The 12,617-nt window shown below is 38.0% G+C and overlaps 1 protein-coding gene across 1 annotated transcript in view; it reads left to right on the top strand.

The window, feature by feature from the left end:
* CHUK (component of inhibitor of nuclear factor kappa B kinase complex) overlaps window positions 1–12,617 on the top strand; it is a gene marked incomplete at its 5' end in the record, with an annotated part of 33,751 nt that overhangs the window by 20,883 nt on the left and 251 nt on the right. The window contains 7 exons of the mRNA XM_079715353.1: window positions 954–1,015; window positions 2,180–2,289; window positions 2,939–2,988; window positions 8,436–8,532; window positions 9,065–9,212; window positions 9,760–9,890; window positions 11,865–11,964. Coding sequence (XP_079571479.1) covers window positions 954–1,015; window positions 2,180–2,289; window positions 2,939–2,988; window positions 8,436–8,532; window positions 9,065–9,212; window positions 9,760–9,890; window positions 11,865–11,964 — 698 coding nt within the window. The remainder of the gene's footprint in view (window positions 1–953; window positions 1,016–2,179; window positions 2,290–2,938; window positions 2,989–8,435; window positions 8,533–9,064; window positions 9,213–9,759; window positions 9,891–11,864; window positions 11,965–12,617) is intronic.

The raw sequence follows: 12,617 nt of genomic DNA, 5'->3' as shown, positions 1-12,617 counted from the left end.
TTTCTATTTGTATATTATAGGCACTCTGATGAATGGCAAAACATTATAATTATTTTATCAAATTATCTTTGACTTGTCAGTTGTATATCTTATACTGCTGTTTAAAAAGAGTGATGTAGCCCTATGTGTGCTGATGTTAAAAGATCACTTAGGTCTTTAACGGCAGCAATGTTTTAAGTTGGGGAAAAAAGCAAAGAAGGAAAAGTATATATAGATGGTCCCATTTGTGAGAGAAAAGGATATGTGTCTATGTTAGAAATGACTAACAAAGGGATCCTTGAGGGTGGAGGATGGAGGGGAAGAGAGAGACTTTTCTTTTTATACCCCAATATAGTATTTGATTTTTTAAGAAGATCATGTTCATGTATTACTTTTAAAATGTTCTTTCTTTTTTTTTTTTAAAGAGAAAATCATCTGTGTTGGCTTCCTAGGGTTGCCATAACAAATTGCTATAAACTGCGTGGCTTAAAACAACAGAAATTTATTATCTCACAGTTTCAGAGGCTTGAAGTCCAGAATCAATGTGTTGGCAGGGCCGTGCTCTCTCTGAAACCTGTGGAGAAGAATCCTTCCTTGATTCTTCCTAGTTTCTGATGGTTTGCCAGCAATCCTTGGCATTCCTTGTCTTGCAGCTGTAGCACTTAAATCTCAGCCTCTGTTGTCAAATGGAGCTTTCCCTTCACGTGTCTGTGTCTGTGTCTCTTCTCCTCTTCTTATAAGGACACTAGTCATACTGGATTGAGTCCATCTTAATTTAGCTAATTGCATCTGCAGTGACTCTGTTTCCAAATCAGGTCAAATTCTGAGGTACTGAGTTAGGACTTCAGCATATCTTTTAGGGGGACAATTCAACTCATAACTCTGTTTTTGATGTTGATATGGCAAGGAGATGGGTAGGTCAGTAATAAAGCTATGGCTATTTCTGAGATAACCAATTAAGACTTTTTTTTTAGCCTCAGAAAAAATGTTAAAAGCATGGAAAGAAATGGAAGAAAAGGCTATCCACTATGCTGAGGTAAAATCATTGAGCTCACTTTGTGTGCTTATTAATTCCTGAGGTCTCCCTTAGAAATTGTCTTTGGTTTTGGTTTGTAGAGTATTTTTCATGTCATTCCTGAATATCAGCCAAATATCTAGTAAATACTTTGCATATATAGAGGGAAGTACCGTAGTGGATGAAAACCAAGGCTTTGGGCAAAAGAGACTAAATTGAAGTCGCACTGAGCTTCAGTTTCCATATGATATTATAGGGACTGTACCTTTTTTTAATAGGGTTATACAGATTAAATGGGAGTGAATAACAGATGGTAGTTATCACTGTTATTTTTATGACTGGTTTAGATAGGATGGCTGGACATCCTGGTTTACCTGGGACAGTTTCAGTTTATACCTGTCTTGCCATAATTATCAATAATACTCTCAAAATTATGCTAGTTCGGACAATAAATTATATGGTCACACTAGGTATAAATCATTCTCTAGGTGGCAGATTCCTTCCTTACCCGGTACATCTGTCTGTGGTCCCACTAAGTTGTTGCTCTTCTTTTTTTTTTTTTTTTGCGGTACGCGGGCCTCCCACTGTTGTGGCACAGGCTCTGACGCGCAGGCTCAGCGGCCATGGTTCATGGGCCCAGCCGCTCCGCGGCATGTGGGATTCTCCTGGACCAGGACACGAACCCGTGTCCTCTGCATCGGCAGGCAGACTCTCAACCACTGAGCCACCAGGGAAGCCCTGTTGCTCTTCTTGATGCCAGCACTTCCCTGAGGACATGGGTGGGGCAGTTGGTATCCTGGGTTGGGAAATCCCATGTCTTTATCCTTCTGCATCCTTATTCAAGGCAGTTGGGACCAAGAGGCAATGAAAATCATAGAACTGAGATGCAGTGGTTTTGATGGCCACTTTTTCTTGTTAGTGACACTTTTATCTTTTTGCTTCTCAGGAGGAAAAAGAAAATGCTAGTAGTCTACTGTTGTCAGGAGAGAAAAGAGAGAAGCCTAGGAATAAGTTGGTGCTCATGTGAAAATTACATGCCATAATCTGAAAGATAAAAAGGCTTCAACAAAATCAGTGTTCTGCATTAAATCACTTAGTTCTCTTACTGTAGCAAGTCATTCTCTGAGTTCTTTGTGTTATGTGGTGGTGAGCCTGTCATTTCTTTTGTGTTTCATCATATTTTAGGTGGGTGTCATTGGATACCTGGAGGATCAGATCATGTCCCTGCACACTGAAATCATGGAGCTACAGAAGAGCCCCTATGGACGACGTCAGGGAGACTTGATGGAATCTCTGTAAGGGTGAACTCGTGTTGTTGGTGTTGATGTCTGTAATTTTTGGTAGCAGATTATTCGTTCTTTGTATTTCTGGCAGATTAAGTCTATATGTGATTCCTTTCCCCAAATATATTGGCATGATATTTAAAAAGGAAGTTCTTTCTTAGTCACAGGAGATTTTGGAAATAACTCTTTGGGTTGACCTTTGCTTTTTAAATCAAAGCATCTTTTCATGTGAGTGTTAAGAAATTTTCAAGTGTTCTAAGTTACAAACTATTTCCCTACTTACCATACTTCTGGTTCAAGGAAGATATTGTCTATTAGATTCCCTAAATAAGGTTAACTTCCTAAGTGTTTTGATTAGAAACTTGAGATTTTTTCCTCTAATCACAGGTCATAATTTTTCCCATTTAAGTGTTTCTGGTGCAAGGATATTATATATGTGATAGTAGATCAGAGCAGATATGAAGTATTAATATATTAAACTTTGCATCTTAAGATCTTGCTTATTACCCAGTGAAATGCTCTGTAAAATATTCATTGGCAATATGTACTTGCTTTAAAATGGGATCATTACTCTATTCAAATAATGTTGTTCATTTCAAGTTGGGGATTATTAAAATCATTAGACTATCTTCACATATAGAACCTTTTTTTTCTTTCATAGGGAACAGCGTGCCATTGATCTCTATAAGCAGTTAAAGCACAGATCTTCAGGTAAGACACTTTTTCACAGTACACAAAAGGCATTTTAGGAAACCATCACTAGCAAATCCAGGAGACTGGATTTTAAATAAGCTGCAGAATAAATTCCAGTTTGGGTATTGCCATTGAGATGTTTATGGTACAACAGCTTTTAAGTTTGTGAGAATTTAAGAAATTAGGAAGGCAAAGTAAGAAAACAGAGAAAAAACTTTAAAGGGAAGTGAAAGAAAGGAATGAAAGAGAAAAAAGGAACTCAAAGAAGGGAAAGAGGAAGCAAGAAAATGTGTGGAAAGATGGGAAAAAATAAGTGCTGCTTAAAATTAAAGAGATTGGAAAGAATTTGATACTGTGGGTTCAGGCGTGGAATGGGCAGAGGGATGCCCATGTGCTAGGCCAAAGCATTTACTGTGAAAATGATGCCTTCATCTGCACGTGGTCGCTGATTGCTTATTTCATGGGCAAAACAGTTCTGTTGAACATCTGCTGAATACAGAGCATGTTCTGCTGGAAAGAGCACTGGATTGAGAATCAGAAGCCTTGAATTCTAGATAGGGCACTTTACTGACCAAGTGACCTCAGGCAAATAACCTTTTCTCCCTGTATCTCATTTCCCTCTTCTGCAAAATGGGGTTGAAACCTAGCTTTCCTAACTCAGTGACTGTATGTGGCAATGTATTTGAGAGGATGTTTGTGAAAGTGCTTTGAAAACTATAAAGTATTATGTATGTGCAAGATATTTTCCTTCAGTTAAAAACTGATTTGTTTTGAAGGGTTATAGAAGAAATAAAAGGTGAAGTCTGTGCCCTAATTTGCTATATACTGAAATTGTAAAAAAACGAACAAAACCCATGTTTTACACCTTAAAATTTACAAACACATGCAAATTAATATACATCTTAAATTGTATTTAACAAATATCAAAATCTCCTCTATGTTGGTTTTTATTGTAGTGGAATTTGTTCAGTTAATTTCTACAAACATTTATGAGGTACATATACAATAGGCATCCAACCCTGACTGGAGGTCAGGGTTGGTTAGAGGAGGTTTCCTGCAGGAGATGATATCTGAGATGAGCCTTAAAGGATAAGTAGCAGTAGCTCAGTGAAAGGAGGTAGGCTCTTGCATATCTAAGTATAATAGGTAAAGACATATACATGTAACAATTAGCATGTTTGAGGAGATGCAGCGTGACTGGATTGTAGCTTCAGAAGGAGAGATGTGGCTGGAAATAAAGGATTTGGTATGTCATAGTGACGATTTTGGATTTCATCATGATGGCAAAGAGAAACCCTAAAAAGTTTTAAGCAGGGGAATGGCATGATCAGATTAGCATTTTAGAAATACTGCTCTGGTAGCATTGTGGATAATGGATTAAAGGGAGGCTGGGCTAGAGATGTGCATTAGTTATAAGGTTGTTGAAGTAATCATGACTCAGGATAAGGTGGGTCATTAGCTAAGGCAAAGAGCCCTGAACTGTGGCAGTGGGGTGAAGAAGAGGAGGGTAAGGGCAAGAGAGAGATTTAGGAGGTAGAACTGTTAGTATTGGGTGATGGATTTAATATGGGTGGCAGGAGATGGGGTAGAGAATCATGGATGCCTGCCAAGTTTCTGGCTAGAGCAGCTGGGTGCATGGTAGGACCACTCACCATAATAGGAAGTATAGGAAAGATGACAGACTTAATGGGAAAAGAACATGAGTTCATTTTTGTACATGTTGATCTTAAGGTGTCAGTGGGACATTCAAATAGAGATGTCTAGTAGTATTATGTATGTATGTATATATGCATGTATATATAAACACACATACATATACATATACATGCACACACACACACACACACACACACACACAGACGTGTACATATATATGGATTTAGTAGAGAAGCCCAGGCTAGATATTTAGCTATTTTGAGAGTAATCAGCCATAGGAATAAAGTGGTCATCTTGAAAAAGTATGTTGAATAAGAAAACCAAGGATGGAATCCTAGGGAATACCAACATTCAAGAAATGGCTAGAAGCAGAAGAGCCTACAAATATTGAGAAATGGCTCAAATATGTAGCAGGAATGATATTATTGGAATAGGACAGAGAGAGTTTCAAGAAGAAAGTGATCAGTAGGGTGAAATGCTACAGAGATGTGGGTAATAAAAATGATAATGAAAATATTCACTGGGCTTAGTAGTTTGGATATCATTGGTGATCTTGGTCAAAGAACAGCCTTTTGGGAACAGAAGCCAGATTGTAGTTGGCTGAGGAGGGAGCGGGACAGGAGGGAATGGAGAAGTCAGTCTAGATCAGCAGTTCTCAAAGTGTGGCTCATGAACCCCTGAGGATTCCTGAAACCTTTTCAGAGGAGTCAGTGAGGTCAAAACTGTTTTCATAATACTAGGATGTTATTTGCCTTTTTTACTATGTTGACATTTTCACTGATGCTGCAAAAGCATTGGTGGGTAAACAGCTTGCACCTTGCTTAGCATGAATGAAGGCATGAGCACCAAAGTATGCTAGTAGTCATTGATTTTCACTAACATGCATTCATAGTTTTAAAAAAATACCAGTTTTATTTAAGAGTGTCCTTGATAAAGCAGTAAAATTTCTATTTAAATCTCAACCCTTGAGTATATGTCTTTTTAATATTCTATGTGACAAAATGGGAAGTACTCATAAAGTGCTTCTGCTACATACTGAGGTATGATGGTTGTCTTAAGGAAAACCACTTCAGCGGTTGTTTACATTGCTGTTGACCGGCCTCTTCTTTAATGGAACACCATTTTTACTTGGAACAATGACTGTCAGAAAAACTACGGTTATTCAGATTTGGTTATGGGGCAGATATTTTCTAAAAATTAATGGAGCATGCCAGTCACTTGAAGGAAAAAAGCCAGCAGTATTGTCAATGATAAAATTCCATGTTTCCAGCAAAAAATTAAAATGTAGGAAAACGTCTATCCATCAGCTGAAATTTGTCAGCTTCCCAATACTTAAATGCTTTTCTGCTAAGATTGGTGGTGATATTAAAAAGATTTGCAAAAATGTAAAACAATGCCAGTGCTCTCACTAAATTTTGAGGGGGAAATACAGTTATGTTGAATAAAAATGTATTAATAGATGAGTTTATTGTTATTTTTAAATGAATAAATTAATATTTCTATATTTCTCAGTTTAATTGCTGAAGAACACTTTGGAGTTGTTAAGAATTTTTGAGTGTAGGTGTCCTGAGACCAGTAAGTTTGAGAACTGGTTATCTAGGCTATTCTTTCCAGAAGCTTGGCTGTTAGGGAAAGAAGAGAGGTGAGCAGCTAGGAGGAGATGAAGAATCAAGGGAGGTCAGTTTTCAGAAGAAAGACTTGAGCTTATTTTTGTGCTTGGGGCCAAAAGCCTGTGGAGAGGGAAGTCTCTGAACAAGTTTGAGAGGCTGACTCCAGAGAACAGTAGGAGGGGTTGGGCTTGTTGCCACTGATATTAAGGGGGGGGGGATGTGTGTGGATACAGACACTTATGTGGGTATAGGGGTTGGAAGGTGAGGATCTTACTGCTTTATGTCCTCCTATCCCGAAGTAAGAAGTGGGGTTTTCTGTAATTGAAGAGGTGTGACATCATAGATTTAAGGAGTATGCTAAAGATTTTTGAAAGCTTGTGTGTGCAATGGCAGATGTTGCTGATCCAAGACATTTATTAAGAATCCAGAGCGGAAGTGAAACCCTGTGAATTAGTAATTACAACAGAGAGAATGATAGTATAATTTTTTTTGTTGGTAGTGGTTAGTAGCTTGGATACAGAAACTGATAGAGCAGGTGGTTAGACTGATGTAGGGTTAGGATCTTGCTGGCAATAAGAGGACAGAAAAGTTGAAGATATTGCCCAAAAAGTGATATAAGTTGTGGTTAGAGTAAAATATTGAAAGTTAAGATTTCAAATAGAGCAAGGCTAATTTTTTTTCCTTTAATCGATATTCATTACTCTGCCTTCTGGCCATTGAATCAGATATTGCAGATGAAGGTATATAAAATTCCATCCATTGACTCAGTGGATTAACTTTCCACAGTCATTGATAACATTTTGTTTGGATTATTTTTATAAAAACTTTGCTGTAGCCATGCATATCAGCATATCACAGGGCCTAGAAATAAACTTGCTATCCAGGTAGCTTCTTTGAACTGATAGTCACCTTGAGTGACAAACTAGTTGTGACAAGAAGTTTTGTCTATTGTTGGGGCTTATGTAATCACACTTGAGGTATGGTTTTTGGTGTCTTTTCCAGTTTAGAGTTGCCTTGAGACTTTTGTTCAGCTGAAAATGGTGAAAACCAACTTTCTTCATTCTTTATGTTGGAGTAGGTTAAAGTTCTGAGGTCTTTGACCATCTAAAAGAGTTAGTTATATGGGAAAGCTGTTGGGCCTAGCCCGTGGGATTTATGAAGAAGTGCTGTTTGGAGAGGAGCCTTTTTGGAGTCTCTGTATCTGGTTGTTGTTGAGGGAGAGACAAAGAAAAAGATGTGTGGGGAATCAAGTTGAGTGCTAGGCGAGGTCGTTGCAGTGCTTACAAAGGGCACAACTTTTTTTAAACCTCTTTCAATACTCCTTTCATAGTAAAATGTGGGTAACAACAGTAGCCATGTCACAGGACTCCTGTGAGGGTTAAATGAGAAAATTTTAAGTAGAGAATAGCAAATAATAATAATAATATTTTTGCATTAGAGACTAATTATTGTCCGGGGAAATACCAGCATGATCCATGAGCAACCTTCCAATGTTTTAAAACTTAAATAGCCATTTTCTGAAATATTACAATTAATTGTGGTTGTTTGTTTGTTTTTTAAATGAGATGGCATCTATAATGGTAGAACCCACTCACTGTGACCACACAACCATCCCATTTGAGGACATTTGTCAGCTACCAGTTTGCTTTAAGATTTCATACTACCCTCAAACTGAATTTTCAAGGTGTCTACAGGTCCTTTTATTAGCGCATCAGATTTGGCTTAAGTTGGTCAGCTTTTTTCAACGTTTTCGTGGGTATAAACAGGTGGATAAACATGAAATTCCAAGCAAGCCTAGCTGGGATTCCTTCCTTTGAGTCAGTGAAAGTTTGATGAATTGTCCTACTGCTTCTAAACAAATTATGTTAATCATCCAAGAAAAAATGATCTCTTGTCCAGAAAGCTGCATATGTGTCTGGGGCTTGGGTTAGTATGGGTTAAGGATAGCCAAGATGATTCTTCTTAAAACTGAAGATACAGTGATAAATCTATATATACATTATATACACACACACAGACTTCATTTTTAGTTATATGATTATTTATAGATATATAATCTTAAAGTCTTTTAATTTAGTTTTGAAATTAAATGGAGATGTTAATTAAAACTAGTTTCAGATTTTTAGGAATTTTTTTGTTTGGAGGCTGATATGTTCATGCAGAAGAGAGGTTATACCTACTGACTGAGATCTTTTATAGATCACTCGTACAGCGACAGCACGGAGATGGTGAAAATCATTGTGCATACTGTGCAGAGTCAGGACCGGGTTCTCAAGGAGCTGTTCGGTCATTTGAGGTAGAAATATTGTTTTCCTTACTGTTGAAAAGCCAGGATACAGAGGGCTTCCCTGGTGGTGCAGTGGTTGAGAGTCTGCCTGCTGATGCAGGGAACACGGGTTCGTGCCCCAGTCTGGGAGGATCCCACGTGCCGCGGAGCGGCTGGGCCCGTGAGCCATGGCTGCTGGGCCTGTGCGTCCGGAGCCTGTGCTCCGCAACGGGAGAGGCCACAGCAGTGAGAGGCCCGCGTACCGCAAAAAAAAAAAAAAAAAAAAAAAAAAAAAAGAAAAGCCAGGATACTTTTATCATGTTCCTTTCAAAGTGTAATACCCTTTTCTGGTAAATATACTAGAACCAGGAAGAGTACTGGCAGTACGCTGGGAACCCTGACCACAGCTGCATGCATTTATGTGTCCTGTTTGTGTGCATTGCTTTGCAGATCAGTCATTAAATCTATGCTGATTGTGATTCATTCCCCCAGCTGGGTTTGGGAGTATGGGGTACAGTCTTGGGGGATGTATAAGTGTCTGACACAGATTTTACCTCTCCAGCAAGTTGTTGGGCTGTAAGCAGAAGATTATTGATCTACTGCCCAAGGTGGAAATGGCCCTCAGTAACATCAAAGAAGCTGACAATACTGTCATGTTTATGCAGGGAAAGAGGCAGAAAGAAATATGGCATCTCCTTAAAATTGCCTGTGTAAGTAATTTTTAATGAATTATGTAATATGACATTGATTTGCTGTTACTCCCTGCAAAAGGGATTTTTATCAGCATGATCTGTGTCCTCTTGAAGACACGTGTATTTTATGTTGGGTTGACGCTCATGTTCTTTGCTTGGTGTCTCACTAGCAATTCTGATACAGGACTTCATGATCATCTTTCATTATCTCTCTCCTTTCCAGTTTCCTGTTTTTATACTCCTCTCAGCCCTAGACCACTGTGGTATCCCAACCCAATTTGGGGGTAGATGTGCCTGACTAGTTTAAAAAACCAGTCCTTTGTTCAACTGGAGGTTTTTTTTTTCCAACTAAAGTAGAATAGAAGGATAGATACATTTGGTTTTAGTCAATGAAGAAAGGGGTCAAGGACAGGATAGTTAGTAGGGGTGTGTAAGAGTAGAGATAGATTTATACAGAAATAGTCTGGTTATGCATAAAAGTAGTGATAGAAATGTTAAGTCTTAGGAATATGAATGTGTGGAGGTGCTTGCCTGTAATCTTTTTTTTTTTTTTTTTTTCCTTCAGACACAGAGCTCTGCTCGGTCCCTTGTAGGATCCAGTCTAGAAGGTGTAACCCCTCAGGCATCAGCATGGCTGCCCACAACTTCAGCAGAACGTGAACATCCTCTGTCATGCGTGGTAACTCCTCAAGATGGGTGGGTTCACTTTGTTACAATAGATAGTTGTATTTTCAAGAGCAGTGGTAGGAATGAGGCAGTACAGTGCAGTAGTTAAGACATATTCTTCACTGCGTTATGGACCAGGATTGAATCCTGATTGTCTCTTTGTAATAACCTTATACAGTTAACTTGACTCTTTTAATGTTCACATTTCCTTACCTGTAAAATGGGAAGTGTTGTGAAAATTCAGCTAGACAGTGTATATAAAATGCTTGGGAAGTGAATCTTCAGCAAATGTTACTTCTTGTTAGCTCAGTCCAGGTTCTAAGTTCTTTATCTGTTATTGGCTTATCAAATCTTTTAGCCAAACTTTATTCCTCACTTAACCATTTATCTCTGAGAAATTATGCTATCTTTTTGCAGTTATCATTTTAGGGCCCTTGATCAACCCTCTAATGGAATTGAGTTTAATTTACTCGTTTTATAACTTAGTATTTCTAAAATGACTTTTTTCAGTGCCTTAAATCATTTTTGCAAATAACTCAAGTTTGAAGTGCTATATTTTCTTTTAATTCCTGCTCTTCTGCTAAAAGCTGAATGACTATCCATTTCTGTTATTTTTCTCCGCATAAGATGTGCCATATCCAGAGCCATTGGCTCTTTGCTAGCTTGTGTATTGTTGCTTTTCTCACAACTCATGGAGACCTCTACAGTACCAGCATTTCCTGGAAGCTCTGCCCATAATTAGTTTTGCAGAGGTGCAGCCATGTAACATCACTGCTCAGGAGGTCATGCAGTTGCACATTCTGTACTCTCCTTTTATGAGAGAAAAGCACATGGCAGGAAGGCAAGCTGATACCAGGTATTTTATCTTCTTAAAGAAAGCAAGCTCCAGGGTATATCTTGGGGTCATTATACATTTGGCTCAATGTAATACATCCACAGCTACAGCATAGGCTATAATTAATTATATGCACTTGAGGAAATATTCCATTAATCAGAATTGACACAAATAAAATATAATACCTTTTTGCTTTCATTAAAGGCACGTAGGTTTATTAGGGGATGCAAATGGTTGCAAATGTTACCTCTATACAAGTGATTTTCAATGTGAGGTTGTGGTTGTTTGCAAAAGTATATTCAACAGGAATTTTTAAATACATTTTCCAGTAGGAATACATTATAAAGGAAAACTTCAATTATAATGTACCCGTGGTACTTAACCACCAAGGATTGGGAACTGTTGGCCTCAGTTTTTCTATCTGTTGAATAAGCTGAATGAGAATTTAGTTCTGAGCTAATAATGACTATCTTCCATGGCTTAGAACTGATTCTAGTCGGGTAGGGACTGAGGGTTAGTAAAAGGTAAGGATGGAGGCCATATGGAAGAGGGAAGTGTAGAAGGTGGAAACCAAATTCAGGATTTTCTTCAAATACAAACTTCAGGGATACTTCTTGGTTCTGGGCAGCTCCCCTGTCACAGGTTTCTTCTGCTGCCCTCAGGAATCAGCTTGCTTGTTTTCTTTCTCATTGTTGTTATCTGTATTTTCCAAACAGTTTTTTTCACCTTCCCTGATATTTGCAGAAAAGATTGTACTTTTGTATCTCCTCCCCTACATGTGTATCTCTGAAGTAAGCATGCTGATGTTTTTACTACTTATAAGGAAAGGGAAATGTTTCAGAAACAAAGAGATCTTTCATCTAGCTGTGCCACAGGATCTTTTTTTCCCCCCAGTGAGCATTTTCAGGGGGAAAAAGTTGTATATAAGTGCCACTTATATTTCAGAGGAAAATCAGATTGCAGTTATAGTGGACTCCAGCAGAGGCAGCAGCTTGGAGTAACAAATAGGACTCTTGCCTCTGGGTGGGAGGGATGAGGAAACTGAAGACTACAGGAATCAGCTGCATTGGGTTGCAGGGTTGCAGTGTTGTCGGAAGGGCAGAATCATCCTGACCCTGAAGACCAGAAAATAGAGGAAATTCGTATGCCTCTTTGCTTTCATTCCACAGGGAGACTTTAGCACAAATAATAGAAGAAAATTTGAACTGTCTTGGCCATTTAAGCACTATTATGCATGAAGCAAATGAGAAACAGGGCAACAGTATGATGGTAAGTTTTATATGGATACGGATGTCTGTTTTACGTATGTTGGGTGCAAAGGATTTAACTTTCCATGCTAGATTTATCTGGCATTTGGGATGCAGATGGGGAATAGAACTCAGAGGAAAGAGCATTTGAGGAATGCTTGACCTCAACTTCCCATCTTCTCTTACTCACGGATATACTAGGGTTATGTCATCAGTTATCTTCAACAATAGCATTTTTGGTCAAGTTAAATGAGTAGTGAGTAGTGAGCTTTCTTTGCAGTGTGACCACTGAAATCGAATGGTTTGTACTTTTTTGCTTCAGCAATCAATTTTCTCCAGTAAGATTGTACATGATTTGTACTGTAATTCAAATATAGTAACTGCTGTATGCAAAATGAACAATGTTAATATGGTTATAATTTATAGAAGTGTTTATATGAAGATTTGGCTACTGTGAATTATTGATTTGTTAAAACTTGGAGAAACTACAATAAAATGTTTACTGAATTAACTTTCACTACATTTAGTCTTGATGTTAATTCTTTGTTATTTCCTCTTTCATTAATTATTTGCTTCAAATATTTATAAAAACTCTGAAATATTTTTTTTTAGTTAGCAGAAAAGGTAAACTATTTAATTGTAACTTATTTGTACTTTTGGTTTTTCAACTTTTGA

Source organism: Hyperoodon ampullatus (assembly GCF_949752795.1).
Source record: "Hyperoodon ampullatus genome assembly, chromosome: 1".
NCBI classification, from domain to species: domain Eukaryota; kingdom Metazoa; phylum Chordata; class Mammalia; order Artiodactyla; family Ziphiidae; genus Hyperoodon; species Hyperoodon ampullatus.
Note: the sequence above shows the minus strand (reverse complement) of the source record. Positions and strands in the feature narration are given on the sequence as shown.